This window comes from Bombina bombina, chromosome 1, assembly GCF_027579735.1.
Source record: "Bombina bombina isolate aBomBom1 chromosome 1, aBomBom1.pri, whole genome shotgun sequence".
In the NCBI taxonomy this organism is placed as follows: domain Eukaryota; kingdom Metazoa; phylum Chordata; class Amphibia; order Anura; family Bombinatoridae; genus Bombina; species Bombina bombina.
In genome coordinates, this window is record NC_069499.1 from 1,519,412,480 (window position 1) to 1,519,438,695 (window position 26,216).

The window sequence follows — 26,216 nt, forward strand, 5'->3', positions numbered from 1 at the left end:
TTTTACTAGAGCCCCTACCCTTAAAAATAAATTAGCACCTAGTAAACACGGGGGAATGTTTTAAAATAAATTTTCGCATAACCTGTGATACGCAATTTGTCATATTTTTGCTTGACTGCATTTGCAGCCAGCAATATGTGGGGCACACTTGTAGACCTATCAAGAAAAGATGGGGGGAGCATTGAAGGAATATTCATAACAGACTTATTAAACATAGTGTACCGAGACATGTACAGTGTTTACATGAAGCAAACAAAGATGCTATTAAAATGACCCAGATAGAATTTATACCCAAATCATGGGGTGCCAACAGATTCACACATTTAAGACAGAGAGAGACTTTTTGGATCTGGAAGCTTCGCATTTTGACCCCATATGGTTTCAATGAAAATGTAGATATGGCAGCTTTCAATAGTTAGACCCATTTGTCTTTTGATCTTTCATCTTTAATTTTCGTGTCCAGGTCATTATCATTATATATTATCAGCACATCAATTAAATATTCACATACATTTATTATTTAGAATGCATACTCATTATTCTGATATTCTAAAATCTAACGCATCTATACTTACTTAAGCATATTTAGATATGTTTTAGTCATGATAAGTGTAACATATAGTGGTCTGGTAGCATTCTATTCACTCAAGTGGTTTATAAATAACAGTAGGAACATGGCCTCCTTTTTATCTGTTTTATGGATTTGGTTTCCCCCCCGTATGTAGTATTTACCCTCTGGATTTGTTATAGGAGTAGTTTAGTTTTGTTTATATGTATCAAGTGAGGCTATTGCGCATCCGCAACTTTTGTATCAATGATACATAAACTGATCCAGTTTTCTGAGATGGTGTGTGGATGCGCAAATAGCCGGCTTCTTAGTATCGCTATGTGAAGTTTGTTTGAATTCTCGCCCACCATTTTTAATAAGGGCATTTTTCAAATGATGTGGGACTTTTGTTTTGTGTCGTTTGTTCTGTATATACAATAGATGTTTTGAGCTCCCGGTAAACCTGTGTATTATATTGACTTTTCTTGCATTGTTGTGCACATTTTGGGGGACTATACACTGATACACTATATGGATAGATGTCATCTAATTACGTGTATATGAAATACGATCAGCCATCTATTGATTGGCCGGTATTCCGAGCATGCGCATTGGAATGACAAGAACGCTGACAGAACGGTATTTAAATCTCAGTAAGTGACAGCTTGGATATCTCACCTGATGAAACGGTAAATCCGACAAACGCGTTGTGAGACTTGTACAGAATATGTTTTTAATTGATTTATATTAAAGCTTTTCTATTTTTCACTTGCTATCACTCTGAGTATCTTTATCACCTGTGAAGATCGAGATTTCAATACGGATGTGCATGGTTTGATTTGGGCTACCACTACCTCTAAACTTCCACATTAATCTTCAGGACGCTGGAAATCAGTTTAGAAGATCTTTCTGAAAGTCACAAGTCTGCTGGTTGACTTCTAACTGCCCAGCCTGCTTCTCCTGCACTGTTAAAGTGCTTGAAAATCTGTGAGTACGTTTTCAGCCTTTTTTTCATTTTATCCTTGGTTGAAGATCATTTGGGTGCTCTCTTTTCTTTTTGACTTATTATATATTGTTTTTTAGAGGACAAATAGGCCTTTTGACACCAAATATTTATATATGAACTATAATTTTTTTTTGAATAAAATATGTGTGAAAAAAAAAATGTGTTTTTTCCAAATACACAATATTTATTATGAATTTAATAATTCTGATTTTTCATTTCTGGTTTATCAAGAGACGCTGTTCTAATAATTGGACGAAATAAAGATTCAGCAAAACGGTTCTTTTACACTTTGAAAACTGTGAACAAAAGGATGGTCTAAATAATCATGTGGACAGACACACGTGACCGGTGGTTAAGGCGTACCTGTTTGGGAACTTTATGAGTAATACTATTCGGTTGAGAACTGGTTTGGAAGTTGACGCCGATTGGTTAATGCTGTCACATGACCACAATTTTTCTGTAATTGTTTTATTACTTGTTCATTATTTGTATTTACTATGCTACATTTGATAGGGAATTTGTTGTTTAAACCTTATCATCTAAATTAGTATAATTTGATGCCTTCTGTTTTATTTCACCAGATGACCATAATAATGACTTCATTCTTGGTTTAGTTCCTTAAATGATCTCAACTTAGATTTATAAATTTAATGCTGATAGAGCTTGTGAGCCGTTTTTGCTACGATGGGATTTTATTGTTTAAAACAGTAGGATGATGTTTTTTAATAAAAACACTAAATTTATGCTTACCTGATAAATTTCTTTCTTTTGCGATGTACCGAGTCCACGGATTCATCCTTACTTGTGGGATATTGTCCTTCCTGACAGGAAGTAGCAAAGAGAGCACCACAGCAAAGCTGTCTATATAGCTCCCCCCTTAACTCCACCCCCCAGTCATTCGACCGAAGGCCAAGGAAGAAAAGGAGAAACTATAAGGTGCAGAGGTGATTGAAGTTTACATAAAAAAATACTATCTGTCTTGAATAGACAGGGCGGGCCGTGGACTTGGCACATCGCAAAAGAAAGAAATTTATCAGGTAAGCATAAATTTTGTTTTCTTTTGCATGATGTACCGAGTCCACGGATTCATCCTTACTTGTGGGATACCAATAACAAAGCTTTAGGACATGGATGAAGGGAGGGGCAAGACAGAAACCTAAACGGAAGGCACCACTGCTTGCAAAACCTTTCTCCCAAAAATAGCCTCCGAAGAAGCAAAAGTATCAAATTTGTAAAATTTTGAAAAGATATGCAGCGAAGACCAAGTCGCAGCCTTACAAATCTGTTCAACAGAAGCATCATTTTTAAAAGCCCATGTGGAAGCTACCGCTCTAGTAGAATGAGCTGTAATCCTTTCAGGAGGCTGCTGTCCAGCAGTCTCATAAGCCAAACGGATGATGCTTTTGAGCCAAAAGGAAAGAGAAGTCGCTGTAGCCTTTTGACCCCTACGCTTTCCAGAATAGACAACAAAGAAGATGTTTGACGAAAATCTTTGGTTGCCTGCAAGTAAAATTTCAAAGCACAAACCACGTCCAAGTTGTGCAACAGATGTTCCTTCTTACAAGAAGGATTAGGACACAGAGAAGGAACAACAGTTTCCTGATTGATATTCCTGTTAGTAACAACCTTAGGTAGGAACCCAGGCTTGGTACACAAAACCACCTTATCAGCATGGAACACAAGATAAGGTGAGTCACATTGTAATGCAGATAGTTCAGAAACTCTTCGCGCTGAAGAGATAGCAACTAGGAACAAAACTTTCCAAGATAAAAGCTTAATATCTATGGAATGCATGGGTTCAAACGGAACCCCCTGAAGAACTCTAAGAACTAAATTTAGACTCCATGGCGGAGCAACAGGTTTAAACACAGGCTTGATTCTAGCTAAAGCCTGACAAAAAGCCCGGAAGTCTGGAACATCTGCCAAACGCTTGTGCAACAAAATAGACAGAGCAGATATCTGTCCCTTTAGGGAACTAGCTGACAATCCTTTCTCCAATCCCTCTTGGAGAAAAGACAAAATCCTAGGAATCCTGATTTTACTCCAGGAGAAGCCTTTGGATTCGCACCAAAAAATATATTTACGCCATATCTTATCATAAATTTTCCTGGTAACAGGCTTTCAAGCCTGAATCAAGGTATTTATGACTGACTCAGAGAAACCCCGCTTTGATAGAATCAAGCGTTCAATCTCCAAGCAGTCAGTTGCAGAGAAATTAGATTTGGATGCTTGAATGGGCCTTGAATCAGAAGGTAATGTCTCAATGGCAGAGGCCGAGGTGGAAGAGATGACATGTCCACCAGGTCTGCATACCAAGTCCTGCATGGCCACGCAGGCACTATCAAAATCACTGATGCTCTCTCCTGTTTGATTCTGGCAATCAGACGTGGAAGGAGAGGGAATGGTGGAAACACATAAGCCAGGTTGAACGACCAGGGTACTGCTAGAGCATCTATCAGTACAGCCCTTGACCTGGAGCCGTAACAAGGAAGTTTGGCGTTCTGAAGAGACGCCATCAGATCCAATTCTGGTGTGCCCCATAGCCGAACCAGCTGAGCAAACACCTCCGGATGGAGTTCCCACTCCCCTGGATGAAAAGTCTGACGACTTAGAAAATCTGCCTCCCAGTTCTCTACACCTGGGATATAGATCACTGACAGATGGCAAGAGTGAGCCTCTGCCCATTGGATTATCCTTGAGACCTCTATCATCGCTAAGGAACTCTTTGTTCCGCCTTGATGATTGATATAAGCCACAGTCGTGATGTTGTCCGACTGAAACCTGATGAATCTGGCCGAAGCCAGCTGAGGCCATGCCTGGAGAGCATTGAATATCGCTCTTAATTCCAGAATATTTATCGGTAGGAGAGCCTCCTCCCGAGTTCACAAACCCTGAGCTTTCAGGTAATTCCAGACTGCACCCCAGCCCAGAAGGCTGTCACTATAACCCATTCTGGCCTGAGGAAACACATTCCCTGGGACAGATGATCCTGTGACAGCCACCAAAGAAGAGAGTCTCTGGTCTCTTGATCCAGATTTATTTGAGGAGATAAATCTACATGATCCCCATTCCACTGTTTGAGCATGCATAGTTGCAGTGGTCTGAGATGCAAGCGAGCAAACAGAACTATGTCCATTCCGCTACCATTAGACCGATTACCTCCATACACAGAGCCACTGATGGCCGCGAAATGGAGTGAAGAGCTCGGCAGGTGGACAAAATCTTTGATTTTCTGACCTCCGTCAGAAATATTTTCATGACCACTGAGTCTATCAGAGTCCCTAGAAATGAAACTCTTGTGAGGGGGGAAAGAGAACTCTTTTTTACGCTCACCTTCCACCCGTGAGATCTTAGACTAACACTAAGTCCGTGTGAGACTTGGCTAGTTGGAAGGTCAACGCTTGAATAAGAATGTCGTCTAGATAAGGCGCCACTGCTATGCCCCGTGGCCTTAGAACGGCCAGAAGGGACCCTAGCACCTTCGTGAAGATTTGTGGCGCCGTGGCCAACCCGAAGGAAGAACCACAAACTGATAATGCTTGTCCAGAAAGGAACTGGTGATGATCTTTGTGGATAGGAATGTGTAGATACGCATCCTTTAAGTCCACGGTGGTCATATATTGACCCTCCTGGATCAATGGTAAGATAGTCCGAATGGTCTCCATCTTGAAGGATGGAACTCTTAGGAAATGGTTTAGGATCTTGAGATCTAGAATTGGTCTGAAGGTTCCCTCTTTTTTGGGAACCACAAACAGATTGGAGTAGAAACCTTGCCCCTGTTCTGCTTTTGGAACTGGGCAGATCACTCCCATGATAAAAAGGTCTTCTACACAGCGTAAGAACATCTCTCTTTTTATCTGGTTTACAGACAATTGAGAAAGATGGCATCTCTCCCTTGGAGGAGAATCTTTGAAATCTAGAAGATACCCCTGGGTTACAATTTCTACGGCCCAGGAGTCCTGAACATCTCTTGCCCAGACCTGAGCAAAGAGAGAGAGTCTGCCCCCTACTAGATCCGGTCCTGGATCGGGGGCTACCCCTTCATGCTGTCTTAGTGGCAGCAGCAGGCTTTTTGGCCTGTTTACCCTTGTTTCAAGCCTGGTTATTTCTCCAGGTTGGTTAGGGTTGAGCAAAGTTCCCCTCTTGCTTTGCAGCAGGGGAAGCGGAAGCGGGACCACCCTTTAAGTTTCGAAAGGAACGAAAATTATTTTGTTTGGCCCTTGTCTTATTCGACTTATCTTGAGGGAGGGCATGACCCTTCCCCCCAGTGATGTCCAAAATGATCTCTTTCAGTGCAGGCCCGAATAGGGTCTTACCTTTGAAAGAGATGGTCAAAAGCTTAGATTTAGATGACACATCAGCTGACCAGGACTCAAGCCATAACGCTCTACGCGCTAAAATGGCAAAACCTGAATTCTTAGCTGCTAATTTAGCAAGATGAAAAGCAGCGTCTGTAATAAAAGAATTAGCCAACATAAGAGCCTTAATTCTGTCCAAAATATCATCTAGTGGGGTCTCTATCTGAAGAGCCTCTTCTAGAGCCTCAAACCAAAATGCAGCCGCAGTGGTTACAGGAACAATGCCCGCTATAGGTTGAAGAAGAAAACCTTGATGAACAAAAATTTTCTTTAGGAGACCCTTCTAATTTTTATCCATAGGATCAATGAAAGCACAACTGTCTTCAAGAGGTATAGTTGTACGCTTAGCCAGGGTAGAAAATAGCTCCCTCCACCTTAGGGACCATCTGCCAGTCCTTTATGGTGTCAGAAATGGGAAACATTTTCTTAAAAACAGGAGGGGGAGAGAACTGAATACCTGGTCTATCCCACTCCTTAGTAACAATGTCCGAAATCCTCTTAGGGACCGGAAAAACATCAATGTTAACAGGAACCTCTAAATATTTGTCCATTTTACACAATTTGTCTGGAACTACAATAGGGTCACAATCATCCAGAGTCGCTAAAACCTCCCTGAGCAATAAGCTGAGGTGTTCTAGCTTAAATTTAAATGCCATCATATCTGAATCTGTATAAGGGAACATCTTTCCTGAATCAGAAATCTCTCCCTCAGACAGCAAATCCCTCATCCCTACTTCAGAACATTGTGAGGGAATATCGGATACGGCCACTAAAGCGTCAGAAGGCTCAGCATTTGTTCTTAACCCAGAGCTACTGCGCTTCCCTTGCAACCCAGGCAGTTTAGATAAAACCTCTGTGAGGGTAGTATTCATAACTGAAGCCATATCTTGCAAGGTGAAAGAATTAGACGCACTAGAAGTACTTGGCGTCGCTTGTGCGGGCGTTACCTGTTGTGACACTTGGGGAGAACTAGATGGCAAAAAATGATTTCCTTCTGTCTGAGAATCATCTAATGCCAAACTTTTATAAGTCAAAATATGCTGTTTGCTATTTATAGACATATCAGTACAAGTGGGACACATTCTAAGAGGGGGTTCCACAATGGCTTCTAAACAAATTGAGCAATGAGTTTCCTCAGTGTCAGACATGTTTAACAGACTAGTAATAAAACAAGCAAGCTTGGAAAACACTTTAATGAAAAAACACAATTTGCAAATACGGTACTGTGCCTTTAAGAGAAAAAAAGGCATACACAAACTGCAAAACAGTTAAAATTGCTTTTTCCGAAATTTTAACAGTGTACCCACTAAGCTTTAGAAGGATTGCACCACAAGTTAATAAGCAATAAACCCCCAAATGAAAAAAACGGATTGAAATTTGTCTAAAACCGGTTAAAACCCCTATAAGCACCTTGCCACAGCTCTGCTGTGGCCCTACCTGCCCTTAGGAACGATAATATGGGGTTAAAGCTTCGAATAGGCCCTCAGAAGCTTAACAGGACCTCAGGAGAAGTTGCTTGCTGTTTGTCTGTATAACTAAATGCGCAACTGAGGCGCAAAAATAGGCCACGCCCACCTCACTCGATGTTGTTGGGGCCTACCCAAATCTAACAAACTTAGTTTGAAAACCATGTGGGTTATAACAACCCCAAATAGCCAAATGACCCCTCAAGCGACCCATAAACATAAAAAAACGTTACTCCCAGAACACACAAACGTTTGTCCCAATTTTTCATAAACAGAGTGTCCAAAAAACTTAGCCCTTTATGCAAGCTAGTAAAGCCTCTTTCACACTAGGATTACTGCTTACCCTTCCCCTAATGGGGATACTGTCAGCCTTTCTGATTTAACACAGTCTCTGCAGAAAAATGACTGAACATACCTCATTGCTGTATAGCAAGAACCGTTCCTCAAAATGAAGTTTTCCTGTACTCCTCAACTTCTGTGGGAACAGCAGTAGACCTTAGTTACAAATGCTAAGATCATCATCCTCCAGGCAGAAATCTTCATCTATGTCCTGCCTGAGAGTAAATAGTACAACACTGGTACCATTTAAAAATAAACTCTTGATTGAAGATAAAATAAAAACTAACAGTTTAACACCTTTTCTCTTTACCCTTCCAGCTTAGAGCCAGCAAAGAGAATGACTGGGGGGTGGAGTAAAGGGGGGGGGCTATATAGACAGCTCTGCTGTGGTGCTCTCTTTGCTACTTCCTGTCAGGAAGGACAATATCCCACAAGTAAGGATGAATCCGTGGACTTGGTACATCGCAAAAGAAAGAAATTTATCTATGCAGACCTGGTGGACATGTCATCTCTTCCACCTCGGCCTCTGTCATTGAGACAGGACCTTCTGATTCAAGGTCCATTCAAGTATCCAAATCTAATTTCTCTGCAACTGATGCTCTAGCAGTACCCTGGTCATTCAACCTGGCTTATGCGTTTCCACCTTTCCCTCTCCTTCCATGTCTGATTGCCAGAATCAAACAGGAGAGAGCATCAGTGATTTTGATAGCGCCTGCGTGGCCATGCAGGACTTGGTATGCAGACCTGGTGGACATGTCATCTCTTCCACTTCTGCCTCTGCCATTGAGACATTACCTTCTGATTCAAGGTCCATTCAAGCATCCAAATCTAATTTCTCTGCAACTGACTGCTTGGAGATTGAACGCTTGATTCTATCAAAGCTGGGTTTCTCTGAGTCAGTCATAAATACCTTGATTCAGGCTCGAAAGCCTGTTACCAGGAAAATTTATGATAAGATATGGCGTAAATATCTTTTTTGGTGCGAATCCAAAGGCTTCTCCTGGAGTAAAATCAGGATTCCTAGGATTTTGTCTTTTCTCCAAGAGGGATTGGAGAAAGGATTGTCAGCTAGTTCCCTAAAGGGACAGATATCTGCTCTGTCTATTTTGTTGCACAAGCGTTTGGCAGATGTTCCAGACGTTCAGGCTTTTTGTAAGGCTATAGCTAGAATCAAGCCTGTGTTTAAACCTGTTGCTCCACCATGGAGTCTAAATTTAGTTCTTAGAGTTCTTCAGGGGGTTCCGTTTGAATCCATGCATTCCATAGATATTAAGCTTTTATCTTGGAAAGTTTTGTTCCTAGTTGCTATCTCTTCAGCGCGAAGAGTTTCTGAACTATCTGCATTACAATGTGACTCACCTTATCTTGTGTTCCATGCTGATAAGGTGGTTTTACGTACCAAGCCTGGGTTCCTACCTAAGGTTGTTACTAACAGGAATATCAATCAGGAAATTGTTGTTCCTTCTCTGTGTCCTAATCCTTCTTGTAAGAAGTAACGTCTGTTGCACAACTTGGACGTGGTTCGTGCTTTGAAATTTTACTTGCAGGCAACCAAAGATTTTCGTCAAACATCTTCTTTGTTTGTTGTCTATTCTGGAAAGCGTAGGGGTCAAAAGGCTACGGCAACTTCTCTTTACCTTTGGATGAAAAGCGTCATCCGTTTGGCTTATGAGACTGCTGGACAGCAGCCTCCTGAAGGGATTACAGCTCATTCTACTAGAGCGGTAGCTTCCACATGGGCTTTTAAAAATGATGCTTCTGTTGAACAGATTTGTAAGGCTGTCACTTGGTCTTCGCTGCATACCTTTTCAAAATTTTACAAATTTGATACTTTTGCTTCTTCGGAGGCTATTTTTGGGAGAAAGGTTTTGCAAGCAGTGGTGCCTTCCGTTTAGGTTTCTGTCTTGCCCCTCCCTTCATCCGTGTCCTAAAGCTTTGGTATTGGTATCCCACAAGTAAGGATGAATCCGTGGACTAGGTACATCATGCAAAAGAAAACAAAATTTATGCTTACCTGATAAATTTCTTTCTTTTGTGATGTACCGAGTCCACGGCCCGCCCTGTCTATTCAAGACAGATAGTATTTTTTTATGTAAACTTCAGTCACCTCTGCACCTTATAGTTTCTCCTTTTCTTCCTTGGCCTTCGGTCGAATGACTGGGGGGTGGAGTTAAGGGGGGAGCTATATAGACAGCTCTGCTGTGGTGCTCTCTTTGCTACTTCCTGTCAGGAAGGACAATATAAAATTATCTATGTTTAATGAGATGTTGTCAAATAGGTCCCATAATAGCAAACAGATAGGATTACCCTGATGTAAACTGCCTCAAAACATCTGTGAAGTGGGTGTGTTGAGAGACAGGTAGGCAGGGTGAAAACACTATGTATAGAGATGTTTTAATGCTAGGCTATCACAGGTTACCTGACATGCTTTTTGATTTGCTCTTGAAAAAGGCAATATAATTGCAGAAACATGTAGAATTTTAACTTTTAATTGTGGGTTTAAATAAATTTGTATTAAGCTATATCTCATTGATGTCTTACACGGTGAATGAGAATTGGGGCAGGCAGCGATCTCTTTTAAGGGAAGTGATTTGCACAGTTTGTATACTTGTTCTATATATATTTACTGCTAAATGGCTACAACAAAGAAGATAAGGGATTTGCCCAGGGATTACTGAAGTTAACTTCTCTGTCACCTCAGTGATTGCAGACTTAAATCATCCCAGACTGATCTGACCACAGTGATTGACAACCCCTCTCTAATGCTGGTAGGGGATGAGACTCAGAAATCTGTTCATCTGCATCCTCTTAAATGGGGCCCATAATATATTAAATATATATTATTATTAAAATAAGACTTTACAGTAATGAATTACTCATTTGTTTACCAGAATAATTAGTATATAAAATGTAATATTTTCCATCAATATATAGAGTACGGGTACCTATTTTCCTAGTGTTAAACAGATTTAAGATAAATACATTGTTGGCAGTATTAGGATTAGGTATCTACTAAATAAAACGCTACTCAAACATGCAATTTTCAATAAGGCAGTCGCCTGTATAATTGAGATATATGCTTTTGAAAAAACAATATTTTATTTAGTACAGCCCATTTCATATTGCCTGAAAATACAATACTGTCACAAGCATTTTACTAGAGGTCAACAAATTACAAATGTAGTTTCAGCAAAGTTTGTAACTAATCTATACAGGATTCTGTGATTTGTTTTTCCCTGATAGTTGGTTTATTGGTAAGCTTATGTTCGTTGTTTTATCAGTACTTTACATAGCACGTATTGTTAAAATTAACTGCACAGTTCGGAATTGCTGTGTAGTAGCAGGAAACATAGAGTAGGCCTGTTTTGTTTGTCTGAGTAGCTCTGCATACAGTAGTCTGTCAATGGTTTCCCAGTCTTCTGCCTGCTGTCATAGGAAAAAAGCTGTGTAGTATGCACTACATAATACTTTGGTAACTAAGATATACTTTCCATAAAGTCTGTTTATTGGTGCAGTTGCAAAACTATGTCCCAAGCAAAGAAGTTCCAGAAATATGAATGTGGTGATTTAGGACTCATGCTAAGTGACATGAAAATAGATGTTGGGGAACTGGTAACCCTATATCAAGTACAATCATCACATTAACAATTTTTTGAATAGTCAAGTAGTTACTAAATGTGTTATATATTATATATACGACACAGTGACTAACAACTTTGAAATTACTAAAGTAAATAGTTTCACTTAACATTTGAATAAATGTTTAGATGATTGCTATGCTTTTACATTGCATTGTGTAGTTATCTTTATTAGGGGTTGTGCATTGCTATTTTGAATAATATTTTTATTGGGGTAGGCGTGGGGTGGCGCTGATGGCAGTTTATGGAACCAAGAAGGTGGTGGCTGATAAAAAGATTGGGAGCACCTGATTTATATGAACTATGTAAGCTACAGGCTGATATAACATAATATACATAACGATTTACAAGTTTTTACAGGGAAATATAAAGCATTGTTAAAAAAAAATGATAAAGACAAAAATTGGCAGTTGTTTACTTGGAACACCAAGTCTTTTTGTCCCAGCCAATCATGTGTTGCAATGTAATATAATAATAAAAGAACATATGTGGCAACTTTAATCTGATTAAACTGGTAGGGAGTCTCATAAATACATCTATAAAATAATACAGTAAACTTGAGATAACCAAGGTAGTTACACTGTTATGCTAAATGTACATAAATACATTTTTTTAAAATAATGCACAAAAGCGAAGATAACCAGGTTACTAACACTGTTATACTAAATATACAAAAATACATCTTTAAAATAATACACTAAAGCTAACAGGGTTAGTTATATGGTTATGCTTAAAGGGACATGATACCCAAATGTTGAAACACTTGAAAGAGATGAAGCGTAGCTGTAAAAAGCAGACTAGAAAATATCACCTGAACATCCCTATGTAAAAAAAAGATATTTTACTTTAAAATGTCCTAAATATTCACACCGAATTGTAAAGGATTTTAAGCAGCAAATCAGTATGCCTGTCCCGGGACCTGCAAGGGAGCATGCCTCATGCACACTCATGTTATTTCCCTAATCAGTTTAAGGAGGTTTATTATGAAATCTCATGATAGTTAAGTAAAATCTCATGAGATCACAGTAAAAGAGTTCATGACCTCAGCACTGCTGATGCTGATTGGCTGCTGTTCATTTCTTTCTTTTTTTTTTACCTGCAGCTGGGCAGTAATTGAAACAGAGCAGTGAGCTGACGAAATTGTGAGGTAAAATATCTTCCTTTTAAACATATAGATTTTCAGGTTTTTACAGTCATACTGCATCACGTTCAAGTGATTTAGCATATGAGTATTATGTCCCTTTAATATATAATTAACAATTTACACATTTTTAAGTTCTGGAGGATCATGCAAGATGCCTTCGCCAATATCTTCTTGATAGGACAAGCCCAGAGCATCAGCCACAGGATGAGTCCAAGATGTTGTTTGTGTTACATGGCTAAAAGAGAACAAAGATATATTATTAGTCATAAAATAATAGTATAGTTACATATTTAAAATACTATGAACAAACTGAATGGAAACATTTTTCTCCTTAAAGTTACTCACTCATGAGAAATCAAATAAGTAGGTTTATATATTTCAGCTCAGCTAAACTTTAAAGAGTGTGTATCTTAACTAGATTATCTTCCAAAATGGTCTCGCCAGCAGCTCAAAAATAATAATCCTGCTTTCCTTCAAAAGAAAGTAAAAATATCCTGCGTTCCTTCAAAGGAAAGTCTATCAAGGTTGCCACCGTGGTTTTCGGCTTTTAATGAATCCATTTTATATGATGTAACAAATGGCCTCACTGACGTCCTAAATTATAAAATAAAGGTCATTACTGCTCACTTAACATATGACTTCAGTGATCCATTTCCAGGGTTTCTGGAAATAACAATAATAAAATGTAAGAAGAGATCCTAAAAACATAATTTATGTAAGAACTTACCTGATAAATTCATTTCTTTCATATTAGCAAGAGTCCATGAGCTAGTGACGTATGGGATATACATTCCTACCAGGAGGGGCAAAGTTTCCCAAACCTCAAAATGCCTATAAATACACCCCTCACCACACCCACAAATCAGTTTAACGAATAGCCAAGAAGTGGGGTGATAAAAAAAGTGCGAAAGCATATAAAATAAGGAATTGGAATATTTGTGCTTTATACAAAAAAATCATAACCACCAAAAAGGGTGGGCCTCATGGACTCTTGCTAATATGAAAGAAATGAATTTATCAGGTAAGTTCTTACATAAATTATGTTTTCTTTCATGTAATTAGCAAGAGTCCATGAGCTAGTGACGTATGGGATAATGACTACCCAAGATGTGGATCTTTCCACGCAAGAGTCACTAGAGAGGGAGGGATAAAATAAAGACAGCCAATTCCTGCTGAAAATAATCCACACCCAAAATAAAGTTTAATGAAAACATAAGCAGAAGATTCAAACTGAAACCGCTGCCTGAAGTACTTTTCTACCAAAAACTGCTTCAGAAGAAGAAAACATCAAAATGGTAGAATTTAGTAAAAGTATGCAAAGAGGACCAAGTTGCTGCTTTGCAAATCTGATCAACCGAAGCCTCATTCCTAAACGCCCAGGAAGTAGAAACTGACCTAGTAGAATGAGCTGTAATCCTTTGAGGCGGAGTTTTACCCGACTCGACATAAGCATGGTGAATTAAGGATTTCAACCAAGATGCCAAAGAAATGGCAGAAGCTTTCTGACCTTTTCTAGAACCGGAAAAGATGACAAATAGACTAGATGTCTTTCGGAAAGACTTAGTAGCCTCAACATAATATTTCAAAGCTCTAACAACATCCAAAGAATGCAACGATTTCTCCTTAGAATTCTTAGGACTAGGACATAATGAAGGAACCACAATTTCTCTACTAATGTTGTTGGAATTCACAACCTTAGGTAAAAATTCAAAAGAAGTTCGCAACACCGCCTTATCCTGATGAAAAATCAGAAAAGGAGACTCACAAGAAAGAACAGATAATTCAGAGACTCTTCTGGCAGAAGAGATGGCCAAAAGGAACAAAACTTTCCAAGAAAGTAATTTAATGTCCAATGAATGCATGGGTTCAAAAGGAGGAGCTTGAAGAGCCCTCAGAACCAAATTCAAACTCCAAGGAGGAGAAATAGACTTAATGACAGGCTTTATACAAACCAAAGCTTGTACAAAACAATGAATATCAGGAAGATTAGCAATCTTTCTGTGAAAAAGAACAGAAAGAGCAGAGATTTGTCCTTTCAAGGAACTTGCGGACAAACCTTTATCTAAACCATCCTGAAGAAACTGTAAAATTCTCGGAATTCTAAAAGAATGCCAGGAAAAATGATGAGAAAGACACCAAGAAATATAAGTCTTCCAGACTCTATAATATATCTCTCTAGATACAGATTTACGAGCCTGTAACATAGTATTAATCACAGAGTCAGAGAAACCTCTTTGACCAAGGATCAAGCGTTCAATCTCCATACCTTTAAATTTAAGGATTTGAGATCCTGATGGAAGAAAGGACCTTGCGACAGAAGGTCTGGTCTTAACGGAAGAGTCCACGGCTGGCAAGAGGCCATCTGGACAAGATCCGCATACCAAAACCTGCGAGGCCATGCTGGAGCTACCAGCAGAACAAACGAGCATTCCTTCAGAATCTTGGAGATTACTCTTGGAAGAACTAGAGGCGGAAAGATATAGGCAGGATGATACTTCCAAGGAAGTGATAATGCATCCACTGCCTCCGCCTGAGGATCCCGGGATCTGGACAGATACCTGGGAAGTTTCTTGTTTAGATGAGAAGCCATCAGATCTATTTCTGGGAGTTCCCACATTTGAACAATCTGAAGAAATACCTCTGGGTGAAGAGACCATTCGCCCGGATGCAACATTTGGCGACTGAGATAATCCGCTTCCCAATTGTCTATACCTGGGATATGAACCGCAGAGATTAGACAGGAGCTGGATTCCGCCCAAACCAGAATTCGAGATACTTCTTTCATAGCCAGAGGACTGTGAGTCCCTCCTTGATGATTGATGTATGCCACAGTTGTGACATTGTCTGTCTGAAAACAAATGAACGACTCTCTCTTCAGAAGAGGCCAAGACTGAAGAGCTCTGAAAATTGCACGGAGTTCCAAAATATTGATCGGTAATCTCACCTCCTGAGATTCCCAAACCCCTTGTGCCGTCAGAGACCCCCACACAGCTCCCCAACCTGTAAGACTTGCATCTGTTGAGATTATAGTCCAGGTCGGAAGAACAAAAGAAGCCCCCTGAATTAAACAATGGTGATCTGTCCACCACGTCAGAGAATGTCGGACAATCGGTTTTAAAGATATTAATTGAGATATCTTTGTGTAATCCCTGCACCATTGGTTCAGCATACAGAGCTGAAGAGGTCGCATGTGAAAACGAGCAAAGGGGATCGCGTCCGATGCAGCAGTCATAAGACCTAGAATTTCCATGCATAAGGCTACCAAAGGGAATGATTGTGACTGAAGGTTTCGACAAGATGAAATCAATTTTAGACGTCTTTTGTCTGTCAAAGATAGAGTCATGGACACTGAATCTATCTGGAAACCTAAAAAGGTTACCCTTGTCTGAGGAATCAATGAACTTTTTAGTGAATTGATCCTCCAACCATGATCTTGAAGAAACAACACAAGTCGATTCGTATGAGATTCTGCTAAATGTGAAGACTGAGCAAGTACCAAGATATCGTCCAAATAAGGAAATACCACAATACCCTGTTCTCTGATTACAGACAGAAGGGCACCGAGAACCTTTGTAAAAATTCTTGGGGCTGTAGCTAGGCCAAACGGCAGAGCCACAAACTGGTAATGCTTGTCCAGGAAAGAGAATCTCAGGAACTGATAGTGAGCTGGATGAATCGGAATATGCAGATATGCATCCTGTAAATCTATTGTAGACATATAATGCCCTTGCTGAACAAAAGGCAAGATAGTCCTTACAGTTACCATTTTGAATGTTGGTATCCTTACATAACGATTCAATATTTTTAGATCCAGAACTGGTCTGAAGGAATTCTCCTTCTTGGGTACAATGAAGAGATTCGAATAAAACCCCAGCCCCTGTTCCAAAACTGGAACTGGCATAATTACTCCAGCCAACTCTAGATCTGAAACACATGTCAGAAATGCTTGAGCTTTCACTGGGTTTACTGGGACACGGGAAAGAAAAAATCTCTTTGCAGGAGGTCTTATCTTGAAACCAATTCTGTACCCTTCTGAAACAATGTTCTGAATCCAAAGATTGTGAACAGAATTGATCCAAATTTCTTTGAAAAAACGTAATCTGCCCCCTACCAGCTGAGCTGGAATGAGGGCCGCACCTTCATGTGGACTTAGAAGCTGGCTTTGCTTTTCTAGAAGGCTTGGATTTATTCCAGACTGGAGATGGTTTCCAAACTGAAACTGCTCCTGAGGATGAAGGATCAGGCTTTTGTTCTTTGTTGAAACGAAAGGAACGAAAACGATTATTAGCCCTGTTTTTACCTTTAGATTTTTTATCCTGTGGTAAAAAAGTTCCTTTCCCACCAGTAACAGTTGAGATAATAGAATCCAACTGAGAACCAAATAATTTATTACCCTGGAAAGAAAGGGAAAGTAGAGTCTATTTAGAAGACATATCAGCATTCCAAGTTTTAAGCCATAAAGCTCTTCTAGCTAAAATAGCTAGAGACATAAACCTGACATCAACTCTGATAATATCAAAAATGGCATCACAGATAAAATTATTAGCATGTTGAAGAAGAATAATAATATTATGAGAATCATGATCTGTTACTTGTTGCGCTAAAGTTTTCAACCAAAAAGTTGAAGCTGCAGCAACATCAGCCAATGATATAGCAGGTCTAAGAAGATTACCTGAACACAGATAAGCTTTTCTTAGAAAGGATTCAATTTTCCTATCTAAAGGATCCTTAAAGGAAGTACCATCTGCCGTAGGAATAGTAGTACGTTTAGCAAGGGTAGAAATAGCCCCATCAACTTTAGGGATTTTGTCCCAAAACTCTAATCTGTCGGACGGTACAGGATATAATTGCTTAAAACGTTTAGAAGGAGTAAATGAATTACCCAAATTATTCCATTCTCTGGAAATTACTTCAGAAATAGCACCAGGAACAGGAAAAACTTCTGGAATAAGCACAGGAGATCTAAAGACCTTGTCTAAACGTTTAGATTTAGTATCAAGAGGACCAGAATCCTCAATTTCTAATGCAATTAGGACTTCTTTAAGTAAAGAACGGATAAATTCCATTTTAAATAAATATGACGATTTATCAGCATCAACCTCTGAGACAGAATCCTCTGTATCAGAAGAATCATTAGAATCAGAATGATGATGTTCATTTAAAAATTCATCTGTATAAAGAGAAGTTTTAAAAGACTTTTTATGTTTACCAGAAGGAGGAATAACAGACATAGCCTTCTTAATGGATTCAGAAACAAAATCTCTTATGTTATCAGGAACACTCTGAACATTAGATGTTGATGGAACTGCAACAGGTAATGGTACTTTACTAAAGGAAATATTTTCTGCATTAACAAGTTGTCATGACATTTAATACAAACAACAGCTGGAGGAACAACTACCAAAAGTTTACAGCAGATACACTTAGCTTTGGTAGTTCCAGCACCAGGCAGCGATTTTCCAGTAGTATCTTCTGACTCAGTTGCAACGTGGGACATCTTGCAATATGTAATAGAAAAAACAACATATAAAGCAAAATTGATCAAATTCCTTAAATGACAGTTTCAGGAATGGGAAAAAATGCCAGTGAACAAGCTTCTAGCAATCAGAAGCAACAAAAAATGAGACTTAATAAAGTGGAGACAAAATTGACGCCCATATTATTTGGCGCCTAAATGCTATTAGCGCCAAAAATGACGCCACATCCGGAACGCCGACATTTTTGGCGCGAAAAAAACGTCAAAAATGACGCAACTTCCGGCGACACGTATGACGGCAGAAATAGAAAAAAAAATTTGCGCCAAGAAAGTCCGCGCCAAGAATGACGCAATAAAATGAAGCATTTTCAGCCCCCGCGAGCCTAACAGCCCACAGGGAAAAAGTCAAATTTTTAAGGTAAGATAAAAATGATATATTCAAATGCATTATCCCAAATATGAAACTGACTGTCTGAAATAAGGAAATGTTGAACATCCTGAGTCAAGGCAAATAAATGTTTGAATATATATATTTAGAACTTTATAAAAAAAGTGCCCAACCATAGCTTTAGAGTGTCACAGAAAATAAGACTTACTTACCCCAGGACACTCATCTACATGTTGTAGAAAGCCAAACCAGTACTGAAACGAAAATCAGCAGAGGTAATGGTATAAATATAAGAGTATATCGTCGATCTGAAAAGGGAGGTAAGAGATGAATCTCTACGACCGATAACAGAGAACCCATGAAATAGACCCCGTAGAAGGAGATAATTGAATTCAAACAGGCAATACTCTCCTCACATCCCTCTGACATTCACTGCACGCTGAGAGGAAAACCGGGCTCCAACCTGCTGCGGAGCGCATATCAACGTAGAATCTAGCACAAACTTACTTCACCACCTCCATAGGAGGCAAAGTTTGTAAAACTGATTTGTGGGTGTGGTGAGGGGTGTATTTATAGGCATTTTGAGATTTGGGAAACTTTGCCCCTCCTGGTAGGAATGTATATCCCATACGTCACTAGCTCATGGACGTATGGGATATACAAGAAAGAAAATGCCTTTTTGTCTGGTTAACGTTGCCTCACTTTAAGAAACGTAAAGACAGCATTAAATTGGATTATTTCCTTTCTATATTTAACTGGAAACCAGAAAAAAACAAGAAATATAACAAGAGGAATCTTCAAAATTAACCACTACACTACAAAACTAAATACAATTAATTACAATTTAAAAAAATTATCTAAAGTACGAAACCCCCCACTAAATTACAGAAAATAATAAAATAATTACAAGATTTTTAAACTAATTACACCTACTCTAATCCCTCTAACAAAATAAAAAAGCCCCCCAAAATAAAAAAAACCCTAGCCTAAACTAAACTACCAATAGCCCTTAAAAGGGCCTTTTGCTGGGCATTGCCCCAAAGTAATCAGCTCTTTTACCTGTAAAAAAAAAAGTACAAATACCCCCCCCAACATTATAACCCACCACCAACACAACCAACCCTACTCTAAAACCCACCCAATCCCCCCTTAAAAAACCTAACACTAACCCCTTGATCACCCTACCGTGAGACGTCTGCACCCAACCGGGCAGAAGTGGTCCTCCAGACGGGCAGAAATCTTCATCCAAGCTGGGTAGAAGAGGTCCTCCAGACGGGCAGAAGTCTTCATCCAGACGGCATCTTCTATCTTCATCCATCCGGCGCGGAGCGGGTCCATCTTCAAGACATCCGACGCAGAGCATCCTCTTCTGACAACGTCTTCTTACTAAATAACGGTACCTTTCCAAGATGGCGTCCCTTCAATTCCGATTGGCTGATAGAATTCTATCAGCCAATCGAAATTAAGGTAGAAAAAATCCTATTGGCTGATGCAATCAGCCAACAGGATTGAAGTTCAATCCTATTGGCTGATCCAATCAGCCAATAGGATTGAGCTGGCATTCTATTGGCTGTTCCAATCAGCCAATAGAATGCAAGCTCAATCCTATTGGCTGATTGCATCAGCCAATAGGATTTTTTCTACCTTAATTCCGATTGGCTGATAGAATTCTATCAGCCAATCGGAATTGAAGGGGCGCCATCTTGGATGACGTCACTTAAAGGGCCACTGTAAGTAAATATTTTCTATGCCTGTTACTAACTACCCCAAATACGCTTTTTATCAATAGCATTTCATTAACATATCTCTACCGTATATCAGAAATCTTGTCTGCAAATTTAATTGTTTTCCAAACCCACTCCGTGGGTATCCTTTGCTCTGTACCAATCCGTTTACAATACCTAGGTTTCCAAATGGCGCTTTAAACACAAAGTTATTGGTTTAAGTATTTTGAACATGCAGTGCTGAAAATAGTGGGCAGGATAACGTGACATCATCGGCGAATAAAAGATATAACTTTTAGAACATTATGAAACTTCGTTTTGGAGAAAATATAGGTCAGTAGGTTTTAATTAATGTTTATTAACTTTAATATGTTAGTTGTTTAGCTTAAAAATTATAACAGAAAGTAATCCTTTAAAGGTACCGTCATTTAGTAAGAAGACGTCATCAGAAGAGGATGCTCCGCGTCGGATGTCATGAAGATGGACCCGCTCCGCGCCGGATGGATGAAGATAGAAGATGCCGTCTGGATGAAGACTTCTGCCCATCTGGAGGACCACTTCTGCCCGGTTAGATGAAGACTTCAGCCCGTCTGGAGGACCACTTCTGCCCGGTTGGGTGAAGACGTCTCACGGTAAGGTGATTTTTAAGGGGTTAGTGTTAGGTTTTTTAAGGGGGAATTGGGTGGGTTTTAGAGTAGGGTTGGTTGTGTGGGTGGTGGGTTTAAATGTTGGGGGGGTATTTGTACTTTTTTTTTTTTTTTTACAGGTAAAAGACCTGATTACTTTGGGGCAATGCCCAGCAAAAGGCCCTTTTAAGGGCTATTTGTAATTTAGTGTAGGGTAGGGCTTTTTTATTTTGGGGGGCTTTTTTATTTTGTTAGGGGGATTAGAGTAGGTGTAGTTAGTTTAAAAATCTTGTAATTATTTTATTATTTTCTGTAATTTAGTGTTTTTTTTTCGTACTTTAGATATTTTTTTTAAATTGTAATTAATTGTATTTAGTTTAGATAATTAATTTAATTATAGTGTAGTGTTAGGTTAATTGTAACTTAGGTTAGGTTTTATTTTACAGGTACATTTGTCTTTATTTTAACTAGGTAGTTATTAAATAGTTAATAACTATTTAATAGCTATTCTACCTAGTTAAAATAAAAACAAACTTGCCTGTAAAATAAAAATAAACCCTAAGATAGCTACAATGTAACTATTAGTTATATTGTAGCTATCTTAGGGTTTATTTTATAGGTAAGTATTTAGTTTTAAATAGGAATAATTTAGGTAATTGTAGTAATTTTATTTAGATTTATTTAAATTATATTTAAGTTAGGGGGTGTTAGGGTTAGACTTAGGTTTAGGGGTTAATAACTATTATAGTGGTGGCGACGTTGTGGGCGGCAGATTAGGGGTTAATAAATGTAGTTAGGTTGCGGCGACATTGGGGGCGGCAGAGTAGGGGTTAATAAATATAATGTAGGGTTTGGCGATGTTGGGGAAGCAGATTAGGGGTTCATAAGTATAATGTAGGTGGCGGTGGTGTCCGGAGCAGCAGATTAGGGGTTAATAATATAATGTAGGTGTTGGCGATGTCGGGGGCGGCAGATTAGGGGTTAATAAGTGTAAGATTAGGGGTGTTTAGACTTGGGGTTCATGTTAGGGTGTTAGGTGTAGACATAACTTTTATTTCCCCATAGGAATCAATGGGGCTGCGTTAGGAGCTTTACGCTGCTTTTTTGCAGGTGTTAGTTGTTTTTCAGTCGGCTCTCCCCCATTGATTCCTATGGGGAAATCGTGCACAAGCACGTTTTACCAGCTCAATGCTAACGTAAGCAGCGCTGGTATTGAGGTGAGATGTGGAGCTAAATTTTGCTCTTTGCTCACTTTTTTGCGGTTAACGCCGGGTTTGTAAAAACCCGTAATACCAGCGCTGTCTGTAAGTGAGCGGTTAGCACCGCACAGCCTCTAATGCAAAACTTGTAATCTAGGTGTTTGTGAACAAAATAACTTCTATCGTTGTTATAAAAGGAAGAGGTTTTAAAACAAAATTTCCACCATCTTATGCCCCCTACGATAAAGCCTAATGGGGACCCAGCCTACATGCAAATATAAACAATAATCGTAACCTGGCCCCCAATCAAAATGAACCCTACACAAACTGGATTCACTAGCTTGCCCTGGGCTTATGAGATGGCCTACAAACACCAATACCCAAGTGACCTGCCCTGCATAATCCTCCCAATGCAAAACCCTTACTGGGATATGAAACCCACAATTGTTCTTTTTTGATTCAGGCAGCACATACAATTTTTTTTAAAAAGTTTCCAATTCACTTCTATTATCAAATTTGTTCCCAAGTTATTCTTTGTTGAAGAGATATCTAGGTAGGTGAAAATAGTTCTGCCAACTAGTGCTCTCGCAAAAGGATAACATTCTTGCAAAACTGCTGCCATATAGTGCTCCAGACATGAGCATGCGCCTGAACTTAAATCCCTGCTTTTCAACAAAAGATAGCAAACAAAGGCAATTTGTTAATAGAAGTAAATTAGAAAGTTGCTTACATTTGAATGCTCTATCTGAATCATGAAAAAAGTTTGGGTTTCATATCCCTTTAACACTTAAAGGACCAGTCAACACAGTAGATTTGCATAATCAACAAATGCAAGATAACGAGACAATGCAATAGCACTTAGTCTGAACTGCAAATGAGTAGTAGATTTTTTTTCTGACAAACATACCATGTGACAGCCATCAGCCATTCACAAATGCATATACGTACCATGTGACAGCCATCAGCCAATCACAAATGCATACACGTACCATGTGACAGCCATCAGCCATTCACAAATGCATACACACTTATTCTTGCACATGCTCAGTAGGAGCTGGTGACTCAAAAAGTTTAAATATAAACAGACTGTGCACATTTAGTTAATGGAAGTAAATTGGAAAGTTGTTTAAAATGGCATCCTCTGTCTGAATAATGAAAGTTTAATTTTGATTGAGTGTCCCTTTAAAGACCGCCTCTCCTACAGTCTGATTTATCTTCCTGAGAGATATTGTTATTGTTGGTACATATAGAAGAATTCCTAACCTAGACAAGACACGTTTTATGTCAGGAAATATTGGGCATCCTGCTCTTATGATGCAACTGAAACAGTGTTCATTCCTGAGATTTGCTAGTACCATGGAAAAAAATTCAATTAATTAAAATGGCAGGTAGTCAATATGACCACAACAGCACAAGTTCATAATTAAAGCATGATGCAGACATGCAGCGCAGTAAAGGGACCAACAAGTCTTTAGCTGCTATTATTACTAATGCAGACTTATAACAAAGCTACTACTATGTACATCAACAATAGCTACATTTGAAAGAGAGGCTTTGGGGTGGGGTTACAATAAATAAAAGAGGGGGAGAAATAAAAGCACTTTTTATGTGCCACAGTGAAAACCTACCTTTATATACAAAATTCATATAGTTAACACAGGGTCATGTTTACTATAAAATAAGCTTTACTGGGGGTCTCTAGCAGGGATAGGCACAGACAAAGGCTGTGGCGGACATTTTCCAAAGTACAGACCTTCGTGAAGGACACCAAGGTACATTTGAAATTAAAAACAATATTTTATAGTGCTTTGTGTTATTATACTGGTGCAGATACCACTGATCCTATAACCAGCCCTCAAGTGTCCCTGCTGTGTCATTATATAGTGCTGGTTGTTATTATACTGATGCAGATACCACTGATCCTATAACCAGCCCTTCTCTGGCTATACCCATGTGTCAGTGTCACTACTGTGTCATTATATAGTGCTGGGTGTTATTATACTGATGCAGATACCACTGATCCTATAACCAGCCCTCCTCTGGCTATACCCATGTGCCAGTGTCACTACTGTGTCATTATATAGTGCTGGGTGTTATTATACTGATGCAGATACCACTGATCCTATAACCAGCCCTCTTCTGGCTATACCCATGTGCCAGTGTCACTACTGTGTCATTATATAGAGCTTGGTGTTATTATACTGATGCAGATACCACTGACCCTATAACCAGCCCTCCTCTGGCTATACCCATGAGCCAGTGTCACTACTGTGTCATTATATAGTGCTTGGTGTTATTATACTGATGCAGATACCACTGATCTTATAACCATCCCTCCTCTGGCTATACCCATGTGTCAGTGTCACTACTGTGTCATTATATAGTGCTGGGTGTTATTATACTGATGCAGATACCACTGATCCTATAACCATCCCTCCTCTGGCTATACCCATGTGTCAGTGTCACTACTGTGTCATTATATAGTGCTGGGTGTTATTATACTGATGCAGATACCACTGATCCTATAACCAACCCTCCTCTGGCTATACCCATGAGCCAGTGTCACTACTGTGTCATTATATAGTGCTGGGTGTTATTATACTGATGCAGATACCACTGATCCTATGACTAGCCCTCCTCTGGCTATACGCATGTGCCAGTGTCCCTGCTGTGTCATTATATAGTGCTGGGTGTTATTATACTGATGCAGATACCACTGATCCTATAACCAGCCCTCCTCTGGCTATACCCATGTGTCAGTGTCACTACTGTGTCATTATATAGTGCTGGGTGTTATTATACTGATGCAGATACCACTGATCCTATAACCAGCCCTCCTCTGGCTATACCCATGAGCCAGTGTCACTACTGTGTCATTATATAGTGCTGGTTGTTATTATACTGATGCAGATACCACTGACCCTATAACCAGCCCTCCTCTGGCTATACCCATGTGCCAGTGTCACTACTGTGTCATTATATAGTGCTGGTTGTTGTTATACTGATGCAGATACCACTGACCCTATAACCAGCCCTCCTCTGGCTATACCCATGTGCCAGTGTCACTACTGTGTCATTATATAGCGCTGGGTGTTATTATACTGATGCAGATACCACTGACCCTATAACCAGCACTTGTCTGGATATACAAATGTGCCAGTGTCACTACAGTATCATTATATAGTGCTGGATGTTATTATACAAATGCAGATACACATCCAGTATTTCACTCAGGCTTTATTTATTCCATAACTTATCACCCAATATCACTAGCAGTCTCTTGACAAGCCACTAACTTTATTCACACTACATATTTATTTTTATTCCTATTATTTAATCAGATATACTAAGTTTGTGGCGGACACTGCAAGGGCTAGTCACGGACACCAGTGTACGGACACCTTGCCTATCCCTGTTCTCTAGACATAATACATTTTTTTATGGTGCCATTAAGACCCTTACCCAAACAAAACCCAAGTGTTGCACTTTTTCTTTTTTGGTGTGAATTCTCTTTCAAATGAGAGGCACTTAAAGGGACAGTATACACTAATTTCCATATAACTGCATGTAATAGACACTACTATAAAGAACAAGACGCACAGACACTGATATAAAAATCTAGCATAAAACGGTTTAAAGACTTACTTAGAAACTCTCAGTTTAGCTCTGTTGAAAAGTTATTTGGAAAGCCCACTGCAAGTGGGAAATAAGACCCTCCCCCCTTCTTTTGCATATGAAAAGACCCTTTACACAAACAGGAGCAAGCTGGAGAAGGTAGCTAACAGTATTCACATCAAACTTTGGGGCTTGGTTAGGAGTCTGAAAATGAGAGCAATGTTATTTAAAAATAAGCTAAACTATACATTTTAAAAAATTAAACTTTATGGGCTATATAAATAGATCATCTACAAAACATATATGCAAAGAAAAAATGAGTGTATAATGTCCCTTTAAAACCCCAAAATTTTCTTTTATGATTTGGATAGAACATACAATTTTAAACAACTTTCCAAATGACTTCTATTATCAAATGTGCTTCATTATCTTGTTATCCTTTGCTGAAGGAGCAGCATTGCCCTACTGGCAGATAGCTGAACACATCTAGATAGCCAATCACAAGAGACAAATGTGTGCAGGCACCAATCAGCAACTAGATCCCACTAGTGTAGGATACTACATTCAACAATGGATACAAAGAGAACACAGTACATTTAAAAATAGAAGTTAATTTAAAAGTATCTTAAAATGACATGCTCTATCTGAATCATGCAAGTGTAATTTTAACTTTCCTATCCCTTTAAGGTC

The 26,216-nt window shown here is 39.2% G+C and overlaps 1 protein-coding gene across 1 annotated transcript in view; it reads right to left on the reverse strand.

The window, feature by feature from the left end:
- Nucleotides 1-10,753: 10,753 nt before the first annotated feature.
- Nucleotides 10,754-26,216, reverse strand: part of STXBP4 (syntaxin binding protein 4) — a 736,191-nt gene continuing 720,728 nt past the window's right edge. Inside the window, exon 16 of the mRNA XM_053721597.1 lies at nt 10,754-12,733. Within this exon, the coding sequence (XP_053577572.1) occupies nt 12,616-12,733 (118 nt within the window). The 3' untranslated portion in view covers nt 10,754-12,615. The remainder of the gene's footprint in view (nt 12,734-26,216) is intronic.